The sequence below is a fragment of the Vigna umbellata genome, chromosome 1 (genome assembly GCF_029865625.1).
Source record: "Vigna umbellata cultivar VRB3 chromosome 1, Vumbellata_1.0, whole genome shotgun sequence".
Classification (NCBI taxonomy): domain Eukaryota; kingdom Viridiplantae; phylum Streptophyta; class Magnoliopsida; order Fabales; family Fabaceae; genus Vigna; species Vigna umbellata.
The window spans coordinates 96,042,532-96,056,466 of NC_142165.1; the positions used below are offsets into that span (position 1 = coordinate 96,042,532).

The window sequence follows — 13,935 nt, forward strand, 5'->3', positions numbered from 1 at the left end:
TTCATACAATTTATTTTTCACATTTTGAACTCCAAAACGGCATCTTCTCCTAAAGCCAATTCGCTTTGGTTTTCATATTTCTGAATCTATGAACTATCGCGAAGCTACTTTGGTTGCCACGGCAACTGTGATTGGCGCCATGGCCTCTGCAGTTGCTCTCCGCTTCTTCTGCCGCTCTCAAGCCCGTGTCAAATCATCCCAAAACGGCACGGTTTCCTTTCCTCCGGACCCTTTCGACCCTTCGAAGAGAAAAGGGTAAGTTTGAGTTATCCTGTGGCGAAAAATAGATGGATTGAACTTTTTTTTTACTTAATTTTTATAATTATACAGATATTTATCGTGGGATGACTATTTTATGGCAATTGCATTTTTGTCAGCCGAGAGGTCCAAAGATCCTAACAGGCAGGTCATGTTTATTTCAATTTTTGTGAATACAATTAAATTTGGATTTTGGGTTTGCTTGGGTTGGTTTAAATTATAAATTTGTGCATTTGGGGTTGTTGATGTTGCAGGTTGGCGCTTGTTTGGTGAGTCAAGATGGTATAATTCTTGGTAAGTTCATTAGGTTCTTATATCCATTTTTCTTTCATATGTGAAACATGGATCTTTACTTTGATTGTTCTTCTGTCAGGAATTGGTTATAATGGGTTTCCAAGGGGTTGTTCTGATGACAAGCTACCCTGGGCAAAGGTTGACATTTTAAGAGAACTATTTTTGTGCTTTTATTTTAGTATTGTTTAAACATTCTCATTCAGAAATCTCGGTGTTTCAGAAATCCAGGACTGGGAATCCTTTGGAGACAAAGTACCCGTAAGTGTGTTTCGAGGAGATGAATTCTGTTATGCACTGAATCTTCTTTGTGGCTTGACAATGTTCTTGCTCAAGTCATTGTTTTTTTTTTAATTATTATTAAACGTGATCGTGCTAATTATGCCTTTTCTGTCTACTTTAGTTATGTTTGTCATGCAGAAGTAAATGCTATTCTTAACACAAATCACGCCTCTGCTGCTGGACAAGTGAGTTTCGCTACACTATCTGGTTAACATATCATTTAAATGTCTTAATCGGAATATTTAGTTATGCTTTATTTATAATGTTTTCTTGGAAACTTGATTATGTATCTGGCTCAGTCACTGAGTAGAAAATAATTTTCTTAGAGATTCCTTGTTATGACAAATGCTAACAAAGTAGCAAGTTTTCATTAATGTATTTCATTAATTGTGGTTTCCAATTCATTAAGAATGTAAATTTCAGTGAAAACTTTCTATGTTAAATTTCTTAACTAATATATATACTCAGGATTGCTTACAGAACACATGCTTTGTAAACAAACTGTTTATTTAATCACCTGATACAAAAAGGTTCCAATTATCTCTTCTTCTCTTGTCTAATCGTTGCAGCGGCTATACGTGACCATGTTTCCCTGCAATGAATGTGCAAAGATCATAATCCAGGTTGGTAACGTTGTCCTGCTTGACGAATAATATGTTTCGATGAACTGTCTTCATTTTTGTTGTCAAAGCATTAAGTATTTACGAGAGTAGTGCACTACCCTTTCTTGCTCTGATAAGAAAATATGTTGGAGATCTTATATTATATTGATTAAAAATATAATTAAATTAAAATATAGAAGTGAGAGACATTTTCATGGTTTTGCGGAGTTGAGTTTAATGCAAACTAAAATTCTAGGATAGGATATCTATAAGATGTTTGAGCTAACTTCTAAATTTGCTTGCTAGCTGATTTTTTTTTTTTAAACTTTATTAACAGTGTTGGATAAACACAATATTTTTACTAGTTTGTAGTGTTATTTTAAAACCCTAGCTTCTAGTTTTTTATAATTATTACCTTTTTAAAATTATCATTCAATCTTCCTTTCATTTTCTTTTCATGAGGTAAGATTTTTTACATTTAACTTTTTCTCTTCCACTCATAAAGCAGGGTTTATTTATTATTTTTACTTAAGATTTTTCCCCCTCTTTATTACATAAGATATTGATAATAATTAATTTTGTAATTTTTTTATTTTATACTATTTATTTTGACTATTATACTATTTACACTATTTATTTTATTATATTGATACTAGACTTCAAAATATTAATATTATTGATAAATGATGATTCTTATATATTCCTCTATTTTTAACTATTACATTAATTGAAATAATGAAAACATGATATCTACTAAAAGGTATGATATTCTTTTATTTTGAATTTGATTATAAATAAAATTACAAAATTTTTAAAGTTAATTAAAGACTAAAATTATAAAAACTCCGAAATATATTTTTATCAATGAAGTTAAAAGTTATATACAACATTGTACTGGGATGCTTATTTTTGTCATTTTATAAGCATATCATTATATCAAACACTTACGTTTTAAAACATTACCAACTCAACTAGTCAGTTTTTCTTTTACCTTCAAAGCTTTAAATTAGTTTTGCCAAATAATTATAATATTAAAGTTTATCCTAATGATTATAAAAGCTTGTTCGATCACTTACTATCATTTCATTATTAGCCTTGGTGTGAGAATGTGAATTGAAGATGATCTAATAAGTGAGAGATAACTCTGATGTTACAAGTCAGTTTGTGATATAAGTTAATGACAAGTCAAAATTCTAAAATAAATCGCATCATTTATGTTCTTTTGGCTGAGAGGTCCCTTATGTGTGTTGAATCAGGTGTCATTTACAACTGCTACATTCTGTCATTATGTTACAGTAGGCTTCCCTGAGGGGTAAAACTTAGTTTGTATAATATGAGTAACAACTACTTTTTGGCGTTAAGTTGATGAAAATTACAATAATTTATGATCTCTGTATTAGCTGATAATCATATTCAATGTACACTTGTTGGACATATCTTTATCTTACTACCCAATCTTTAAAAGAGGGGCATCATCGATTAAATTCTTTCTTGCAGTCAGGAGTTTCGGAAGTAATTTATTTTGTGGAGAAGAAATTAGAAAATTCAGCTATGGCATATATAGCCTCTCACAAACTACTTTCATTAGCTGGTGTAAAGGTAACATTTTCGTAAACTTTTGTTTGTAAATAAATTATCGTTGCAGTTCAATAGGCTTGAGGGTACCCACTGATACTGATTCAATATAATTAGCTTCTGTAGCTGTTAGTTCCATATATTTGTTTTTAATATCTCTAGCCATTCTGAAGAAGATATGGATTATAATATTGGTGTGAAGAATTTTCTTATCATGCAGGTGAGGAAACATCAACCACTGATGAATGGAATTCATCTGAAGTTTGAGGAGAACTAGATTTTGAAGTTTGACTTAAATTTTTACTTTGTAATATGATACAACACCTCTCTTACACATTTCAAGAGAAAGGAACGGAAAGAAGAGATAGTTGGAAGGTTCTGACCAAATCAGCAGAAACCACTCCTCTAATTTACTGTGGACTGTAGAACTGGAACGTGAGCATGTTTAACATCCATAAAAGTTTCTTAGTTGTAGAAACAGTTGTTATTTAGGTCTTGTCTGTAAAATATACTCGAAGGATGTGAAGGTTGTTTTTTAGTATGTTTATGTATCTTGTGCGGGGAAGTCGTTGGAAATAATAATCGTTGATATTAGTGCCTTTGAAATTCTATTCCTGAGAAAGGTGCTTATCAGTCGTATAATCCAAAATAAGCAACGAGGACAATTAGAAAACCTAGTAGAATTAATTAAGCCATATGCAAGTGGTCTATAGTAGTCACATCGGACTTGTGCAAGTAAAGTACAAATTAACCAACCCATATGCCCAAGGGTCTTGCCATAATAGGGAATAAGGCCATTGAGGACCCACCCAATATTTATAATTCCCCCATGATGATATTCAAATTTGGCTCTGTTAAATATAATTCCAATGCAGATATTGCGGCAATCCAGGACAATACAAGATGAAAGGTGCAAAGAGCTATTCACGCTTGGGATAAAATTGAATTCCGAATAGCACATTCGCCGTAGTGTTATACCGGTGAAGTTCGTAAGGAAGTCAGTATTTATAAAGAATAATATCTTTGAATGTTAACAAAGCTTCAGCAAGTCCTTATTTTTATTCACGGTTAGAAAATCAAATGATTTTTCACTCAGTAAGCTGACTAGGTATGGAAAGCGTAATGAACTAAGCAACTCATACGCTTCGATATGTTTAAGAATCACTTTCTGAAACAAAATCAATTTTTTATGCCGTTAGTTTTTATTAAAAAACATTTTCACGTTTTCAATAAACATGTTTAATTAAAAGTGCAGGATGGATTGTCAAAATAGTCAATAATTTAACATTAGTTTTCTCAATTTTCAAAGTTAATCTGGCTCAATTGAACAATTAAGTTCAGAAATTTTTTCCTTTAAAAAAGGCAAAAATATTTTGACACTATACTATGCAGAATTAATGGCTTCAAGTTGCCTACGAAGATCTTCAAGGTCGTCATTGTCAGCTACTGGAGCGTCAGGAGTTGCCTCATGAAACTCGTCTGCACTAGGAAGTTCATGTGTGAGACCTTCCGGCAGAACATCTGAAATACATATTGAGAAAAGGTTAATATAAATATTAATTGAAAATGAACACCGAAAACAAAAACAGATCTTGAACCCTTCAGATCGAAATGTAAACGCATTCCCTACTAATATTTTCAATAGCAATTTAACCTTTGGACGGACCAAAATGTCATAAGGGATAAAACTTTGCGCTTTTGCAGTAATGGTGCACCAGAGAAAGCAACATTTTATGTGAAAACATTTACAGTAAGGAGCTGAATTTCACCCGTGTTCCGACAAACTAGGAACCAATCAATGCATCTTTGGGCCAGTTTCAGTGAGCTCTTAAAAATAAAAATGAGTTGCACAAGTTAAGTGAATCATCCTTTCACAAGATAAAATCAATCTATGTACTTCAACATTGTTTTAAAAGTTTCTTCTTCTGAAAAAGTTAAGATCTATGTAGCATGGATACTGACAGGGACAGGGGACACGAACACTTCAATACTTGTAGTCTCCAAAACGTAGGACACGAGGACACATATCTAATATTAGATCATTATGAATTATTTCATTTAACAATCAATATTTATATATTTAAAATCATTTATAAACAACAATAGTCAAATATAATAATATAAATATTGTAATTTAATATAAAACTGAATCTAATCCATCTATCTAGTATCAAAAAGTTAAAAGTAGTGATCATATAATATTTGTTCTTTATTTCTATAATGATAATAGAAACTTAAACAATAAGTTTACAAGTTTGAGTTTTTAGAAAATAATAGCATTTTTCCTTATTAACATGCTGTTGAAACCATGTCAAGGTTATGTCAAAGACAAAAATATGTCTTTTCAATTGGACATTTATCTGATACGTGTCGTACGAGTGTCGTATGCGGGGTCTGATACTTGTCAAACTCGGGGACACGCCATTTGTGAGGCATGTCCGAGCTTCATAGGTTAAGATGCATAATATAAAATTTAGAGAATTTTTATTCATTCTAACTTTTTATTTTATTTCATTGTTACTATAAAAGCACTTATAAAATTATATAAGCTGACCACATCCACAAGAAGTGGGGCCATGCAAATTTTAGTACCAACATTTTTTACTTCCTGAATTATCTAGCAGTGATAACAACCACAGAAAAGCATGCAGCACTTTAACTCACTTGTAAGGAAGGATAAATTCTGAGCTTATGATTATGAATTTACACTTTCAAAAAATGTAAATAATATAATACCTGAACTTCTGGTATCCGGACCATCCAGCTCAACGTCATCAACAACACTGGAAATTAATGCAAAAGAACATCATTACATATAAAGGCTATAAAATTTCAACAAAGAAGGAATAACGTTTGATACTATTGGGTACTTTGCATAAATGCTAGCGATTAGTAGTAAATCAAGGATAAATCTATGCTAACTGATAAGGGTGTTTCGTATCTTCTCTTACACACATACAAATGAACAATAACAGAGTCATTAAACACCTTATATTCCATTCGTTATCGTCGTGAAGTGGCACTTCCTCAGTTGATAGTACTTCAGCTTCCATTTTTGCTTTGGCTGCAGCATCTCTTGCTGGTTTTGCAAGCATGTATTCTTCCTGCATGACATGTATAGCAGTTTCGTATTTGGAAGGAGCGATGAATTTATTGACGAGATCGATAGGACACGATTGTAAACACTTTCATTACTTTCAAAATTTCAAAACATAAACAACTGACCTGTCTTTTCAAGCAAGCAACATTTGAACATTGAGGGTTTGGCTTCATTTGCATAGTTGGAAAAAAATCCTTTAGAGAATTATATCCCTAAAGATAAACAAACCAGTGTGAGCATATTAGCATACAGTTAATGTATTTAACAAAAACAGAGACTGTCTTTCATTGAAGTAGTCTCATCAGATTCCTCTGAAGAATGAACTCAGTTTGTTACTTTGTTAATTTGTTTTTTAGAATAAAGGAACCATTTGTAACAACTCAGGAAGAAGAATAAAGAAAACACCAATCCATCCCTTACCAAATATGGAGAGACTTGTCCAAAGCCTAACAATAATTTTAGTGTGTTTTGGACTAGAAGGCCAGCAACAACCCCCTAGGAAATCAAATAAGATTTTGTAATGTTAGATAACAATAAACTAAAAGTGTGCTGCACACTCTAAACAACTAACATAAATATATAAGCCCCTAAAATTAGTTGAAAATGTCATATCTATTGAAAATTTAAAAAGATATAACATCACAAAGTATTTGAATTTAAAACTATGAAGAGAAGCAGCCAATGTAAGATATAGAGAATCATAGTTTACCATAGTGGTGGGTAAAGAGGCAGCACAGACCCCTTCACGCTTGAGTGTGCGTTCATCTACCCCAGATGCAACAACCTAAAAGGAAAACGTAAATGCATGCTTCACATGTTGTACATACTGCATAAAAGACTCACATTTACTGTAAGGTGGATGAAATTACACACATCAATAGACTAGCTATAAAGTAATTCATCCAAAGTTTTTTTATATCTAGTTATTAAATAGCTCAAGCATCTATCTCCTATGGATGAGCTTCAGAAATCATGTATAGTACCAGATATAAGTAAGTTTAATCCCTTAAGGCCACTCATCATCAATTATGATTCACACACAAACTCATATAAGAATGAGCCATACCAGAGGAGGGGCACAAGCAAAACAGGCAGTTTCACCAGGAATAAGTAATTGAATATGGCCAGAAACAGCATCCTCAGAAACACCTGTTCAAATTTGTATATTTCATGAGTTTCCACACGAAAGAAGATCCATACTTCATACATACAGACTGCAAAAATAAAAAATAAAAATATTGCATATAGAATGCATTAGATGCTGGCCTGTATAACATATGCCAGTAAATAGTCAGTAGCCACGTATAGATACGAAGGAATCCATACTTTTTTAGCACCATGAAATAATGGCAAAGGAAAATCATGTTTTGCAATATTTATCAAAACCATGTTTATTTCTATCTTTGAGTATCAACGATTCTTTTCACATTACTACTCCATAATATCGACAAAGGTGGAGTCAATCTAGAGAAATTTAGTTTCCTTCCATAAACAAGTCCAAGAATTTTATCCCTAACAAGAGAAGAGATCTGCAGATCCTTATGCTTACCTGACTCCATCCATGTTTGACTCAATTCATTACAGGCCTGCAGTGCTTCCAGAAATCAGTCAGACATGAGAATCCCTAGGGAAAACCAAACAGAAGAAAAGTAATTGTTTTTAATTGAAATGGTTTTTTATATACCTGGTTAACAGCCATTCTTGCTTCGTAATTATCCACACAACTTAAAACCAGATCCACGCCACTCCCTTCTTTATTTGGGCAAAATGACTTTTTTTTCAAACTTGACATAAAGGTTTCAAAACCTGTGACGGTTGTGATATTCAGTGTATAGCTCTAAATCAAAAAGGAAAAGGGAAATATGTCAGCAGATAAAGTGTATTAACATATTACCAATCATTAAAATGTTTATAAAGATTCATTTTAACAGTTACATCGATACGTGAAAAGATCCCATGCCTATAAACACTGCATAATGTTTACCTCTAGTACAACATCAGGGTTTATGTCTGAAAGAGTCTGTACAGCTGCATCAGTCTTAGTCAAACCAACCTGGAAAGCTAAAAATATTATATCACAATTTATGGTAAGGACACAGGGCACTTCTAGAAACTTCATGATGGCAAATATATTTTAATATATAGCTTTGTTGTACAAAATTCTTCAGTTAGCTATTAGCATCAAACTTCACATTTTCACTTTGTCAGCCAAGAGAATTAATGTTAAAAATCACTCATGTTATTAGCCCTTTCAATTTCACGACATAATGTGTAAAAATAATAAACATACAAAAATAAATAATTGCAAAACAAGAAAATGAAGAATTGGGTACTCACCTGATCTGGACGAAAGAACAACCTATTCATGTTTGCAAGCTCCACTTTGTCATAATCATACAACAAAAGTCGACCTATGCCGCATCTAGTCAGCATCTCAGCTGCAACACTTCCTACACCACCTATCCCCTGTGTTTGTGCAAGAATAACCCAAAATTAATTTTTTCAATGAAAACAGAAGAAAGCAATTGAGAGGATCTTTTCGATAGAGTTAAAAATAGTCAGGATCACATATTGGTTTATCCTCTACAAAATTATTCATCCATTGTTTATGTTCATGACCAAAAGGCTTATCCTCTAATATAAAAATTCAGCAAGGCCGTAGAAACACTTTGCATAAATCAAGTATTTTCTCAGTGAGTATGATCTGAATTAAAGGAGTTTATGTCCAATTATAGCTAGATAGTTAGTCTAATTAAATGTCACGCATAACAATCCTTTATGTACAAATAGAACATGGAATAACTTCTAAACATACTAAAACAAGATTGCCAAAGGTAGATAACTCTAATCACATATTTCAATAAAAAAATGCAGATTAAGTTATGCTCCATATGAACAGTATATTCACCATAAATTATGTCATATTGGAAAATATTTTAGCAATGGATAAAAAAATACTCCAACAAGCTTATTATCTATGCTCAGAACTTAGACGGTATATATTCCTAATTTCTTATCAAAAGAAATGACCATAAATAAACAATAAGAATGTCATTCTAAGCAGTTCCCAAAATAAAGGTGATTCTAAGAGGAATTAACGACAAGAACTCCTTAATTAAATCCCAAGGGGGAAGAATAATGTTTCATGCTCTTGTTATTCAACGCACTTCGGTCTTTGGAACTTATTAATTTATGCCATTAAATATTCAAATAACTAAAAAAATAAAAAACACGCTAGTCACAAATTTATGCTACAGCAAATAAGAGTGATAAAGGAGATTAATACAGACAACTATGGCAACGGAGAAATCGCGTATTCTTTCATAGTTCTCCACAATACCCATTCTCTGAAGTGCCATAAGCCGACTATAAGGATTGCTATCTACAACCTCAGCACTCATATCCTGGCAACAATGTAATAAGAAGAAAAACCATTCAATTAAACTTAACACTGTAAATTCATCAAATAAAAAAAAAATACAGTGATGTACCAGACTAATAGGCAATTCAATTACCTCGACTTTGGAGCGTCGAACAGGTGCAGCCGCTGCAAGCTTGCCAAGTTCCTCAACACGCAATTGAATCTTCAAAAAAATAAAAGCAAAAATACACACATTTTCGTTATTTTATAATCGGATATAATAACGTACATTGACACTCGTGAGGAGTCTTCAGCTTAATTGATGGAATCGGGATATAAATTCGGAATTGAAAAGAAGAAAAACCTTGTCGAGCAAAGCATGGTGAGATGGATCGGGAAGCGATTGACTCAGAAATTGAAGATCGGCGTTCAACTGTTTGAGTTCGACCTCCATCTCGCTCTGGAATCAACAGCGTTTTTCAAACGCCTGTATTCTGTTTTGTGCGGATCGCGGGTTTCTGTGGATAGTTGGAAATTTGGAATATGCAGAAACCCTGAATTTGAAGTTTTAGAGCAATGTATTGATGGTTGGCGCTGTAGTCAGAGAGAGGTGGCTTGGCTCCCTGTTATTGTATCTAAGCCTATGAGTCCACTAGGATCACCAGCATAGGCTCTAACTTCAACTCTCCCTGGTGCTGCCGCTACTTGCTTTGGTTAGTGTATTAACAATTTTTTTGTCCTGATTAAGAATGTCAATTCAAACATAGTTTTTTTTTTCCAACACAGAATCCAAATCAAACAGTGTAAAAACAATTATCTAAAAAGTAATAATTTATTTATTTATTTTATGTCTCACTCGTTAATGTTTAAATGCAATTTTCGGTGTTTGCAAATGTGCCAATTTTATAGTTTAAAAATTTAGCCACATATGTAGGTTTTTAATTGATGCAATTAAGCAATTTTAATCCACTATTAATTTCTATTATAATTAATTTTCAAATTTTTTTATTAATATTTTATATAAATAAGTACTTAACATTATTATTATTATTATTAAATATGTAGTATTCTTTTAAGCAATAAGATGAAATATTAGAGAACCAAATTTGTGATTAAAATTTAAGGGTTAAATATGTTTTTAGTCCCTAAACTATTGGCCGTTTCTGGTTTTCGTCCCTCTTTCAAAGTAAGGTATAATTTGGTTCTCATTCTTTTCGAAACGTTCGTTTTAGTCCTCGGAATTTTGGTTTTAGTCCTCATTTGTTGCTAAATGAGGACCAAATTTTTAAACAGTGTTTAGTTTTCGAGGACTAAAACGAACGTTTCGAAAAGAATGAGGACCAAATTGTACCTTACTTTGAAAGAAGGACGAAAACCAGAAACGAATATAAATTATCTAAAAGAATTAATGCAAATTTAAATAAAATTATTCTTAATTTTTCATATATTTTATAAAGGATAAAAATATTTTAAAAAAGTAGAGTGTTTTTTATATATCATTTAAATATGAATATTACATATTAATTGCTCTTAATTATCTGCATTAATATTGTAAGATTTTTTTTTAATTATGAAAGCTATCATTTCAAAATAGAAAAAAATAATAAACATCCTATTGGAGTATGAATATTTCATTAGTATTTCAAATACATGAAGTTTTGGATTTGGGGAGAGTGATTGAATGGATTTGAGAAGATTTGAAAATAAATTATGGTGTTGTTTATTTGAGAGAATTTGGAGCGATGTAAGAGTGAATTTGAAAGTAAATTTTTCAATCAAATCCTATATTAATTTTTAGAAACGTTGTTTCCAAATTCACTAAACCCTAAAAGAATTAATGCAAATTTAAATAATATTATTCTTAATTTTTCATATATTTTATAAAGGATAAAAATATTTTAAAAAAGTAGAGTGTTTTTTATATATCATTTAAATATGAATATTACATATTAATTGCTCTTAATTATCTGCATTAATATTGTAAGATTTTTTTTTTAATTATGAAAGCTATCATTTTAAAATAGAAAAAAATAATAAACATCCTATTGGAGTATGAATATTTCATTAGTATTTCAAATACATGAAGTTTTGGATTTGGGGAGAGTGATTGAATGGATTTGAGAAGATTTGAAAATAAATTTTGTTGTTGTTTATTTGAGTGAATTTGGAGGTAGGTAAGAGTGAATTTGAAAGTAAAGTTTTCAATCAAATCCTATATTAATTTTTAGAAACGTTGTTTCCAAATTCACTAAACCCTAAACCCTAAAAGAATTAATGCAAATTTAAATAATATTATTCTTAATTTTTCATATATTTTATAAAGGATAAAAATATTTTAAAAAAGTAGAGTGTTTTTTATATATCATTTAAATATGAATATTACATATTAATTGCTCTTAATTATCTGCATTAATATTGTAAGATATTTTTTTTTTAATTAGGAAATCTATCATTTTAAAATAGAAAAAAATAATAAACATCCTATTGGAGTATGAATATTTCATTAGTATTTCAAATACATGAAGTTTTGGATTTGGGGAGAGTGATTGAATGGATTTGAGAAGATTTGAAAATAAATTATGTTGTTGTTTATTTGAGTGAATTTGGAGGGATGTAAGAGTGAATTTGAAAGTAAATTTTTCAATCAAATCCTATATTAATTTTTAGAAACGTTGTTTCAAAATTCACTAAACCCTAAACCCTAAAAGAATTAATGCAAATTTAAATAATATTATTCTTAATTTTTCATATATTTTATATAGGATAAAAATATTTTAAAAAAGTAGAGTGTTTTTTATATATCATTTAAATATGAATATTACATATTAATTGCTCTTAATTATCTGCATTAATATTGTAAGACTTTTTTTTTTAATTATGAAAGCTATCATTTTAAAATAGAAAAAAATAATAAACATCCTATTCGAGTATGAATATTTCATTAGTATTTCAAATACATGAAGTTTTGGATTTGGGGAGAGTGATTGAATGGATTTGAGAAGATTTGAAAATAAATTATGTTGTTGTTTATTTGAGTGAATTTGGAGGGATGTAAGAGTGAATTTGAAAGTAAATTTTTCAATCAAATCCTATATTAATTTTTAGAAACGTTGTTTCCAAATTCACTAAACCCTAAAAGAATTAATGCAAATTTAAATAATATTATTCTTAATTTTTCATATATTTTATAAAGGATAAAAATATTTTAAAAAAGTAGAGTGTTTTTTATATATCATTTAAATATGAATATTACATATTAATTGCTCTTAATTATCTGCATTAATATTGTAAGATTTTTTTTTTTTAATTATGAAAGCTATCATTTTAAAATAGAAAAAAATAATAAACATCCTATTGGAGTATGAATATTTCATTAGTATTTCAAATACATGAAGTTTTGGATTTGGGGAGAGTGATGGAATGGATTTGAGAAGATTTGAAAATAGATTTTGTTGTTGTTTATTTGAGTGAATTTGGAGGGATTTAAGAGTGAATTTGAAAGTAAATTTTTCAGTCAAATCCTATATTAATTTTTAGAAACGTTGTTTCCAAATTCACTAAACCCTAAACCCTAAAAGAATTAATGCAAATTTAAATAATATTATTCTTAATTTTTCATATATTTTATAAAGGATAAAAATATTTTAAAAAAGTAGAGTGTTTTTTATATATCATTTAAATATGAATATTACATATTAATTGCTCTTAATTATCTGCATTAATATTGTAAGATTTTTTTTTTTAATTATGAAAGCTATCATTTTAAAATAGAAAAAAATAATAAACATCCTATTGGAGTATGAATATTTCATTAGTATTTCAAATAAATCAAGTTTTGGATTTGGGGAGAGTGATTGAATGGATTTGAGAAGATTTGAAAATAGATTTTGTTGTTGTTTATTTGAGTGAATTTTGAGGGATTTAAGAGTGAATTTGAAAGTAAATTTTTCAGTCAAATCCTATATTAATTTTTAGAAACGTTGTTTCCAAATTCACTAAACCCTAAAAGAATTAATGCAAATTTAAATAATATTATTCTTAATTTTTCATATATTTTATAAAGGATAAAAATATTTTAAAAAAGTAGAGTGTTTTTTATATATCATTTAAATATGAATATTACATATTAATTGCTCTTAATTATCTGCATTAATATTGTAAGATTGTTTTTTTAATTATGAAAGCTATCATTTTAAAATAGAAAAAAATAATAAACATCCTATTGGAGTATGAATATTTCATTAGTATTTCAAATACATGAAGTTTTGGATTTGGGAAGAGTGATTGAATGGATTTGAGAAGATTTGAAAATAAATTTTGTTGTTGTTTATTTGAGTGAATTTGGAGGTAGGTAAGAGTGAATTTGAAAGTAAATTTTTCAATCAAATCCTATATTAATTTTTAGAAACGTTGTTTCCAAATTCACTAAACCCTAAACCCTAAAAGAATTAATGCAAATTTAAATA

The 13,935-nt window shown here is 29.9% G+C and overlaps 2 protein-coding genes across 2 annotated transcripts; one reads left to right on the top strand and one right to left on the bottom strand.

The window, feature by feature from the left end:
* Positions 1-3,607, top strand: LOC124835062 (Cytidine/deoxycytidylate deaminase family protein). Its single transcript, XM_047309929.2, has 9 exons — positions 1-255; positions 331-406; positions 513-552; positions 632-690; positions 773-810; positions 953-1,016; positions 1,401-1,454; positions 2,931-3,032; positions 3,229-3,607. The coding sequence occupies exons 1-9, from the start codon at positions 89-91 to the stop codon at positions 3,283-3,285; spliced, it is 657 nt and encodes a 218-aa protein (XP_047165885.1). The 5' UTR covers positions 1-88; the 3' UTR covers positions 3,286-3,607.
* A 662-nt stretch (positions 3,608-4,269) lies between these two features.
* LOC124835065 (NAD(P)-binding Rossmann-fold superfamily protein) lies at positions 4,270-10,184 on the bottom strand. Its single transcript, XM_047309931.2, has 14 exons — positions 9,834-10,184; positions 9,624-9,692; positions 9,399-9,512; positions 8,446-8,574; positions 8,093-8,161; positions 7,793-7,945; positions 7,658-7,694; positions 7,175-7,257; positions 6,818-6,892; positions 6,529-6,603; positions 6,234-6,320; positions 5,997-6,112; positions 5,745-5,791; positions 4,270-4,529 (listed from the first exon to the last, which is right to left on the bottom strand). The coding sequence occupies exons 1-14, from the start codon at positions 9,921-9,923 to the stop codon at positions 4,393-4,395; spliced, it is 1,281 nt and encodes a 426-aa protein (XP_047165887.1). The 5' UTR covers positions 9,924-10,184; the 3' UTR covers positions 4,270-4,392.
* Between the last annotated feature and the right edge of the window lie 3,751 nt (positions 10,185-13,935).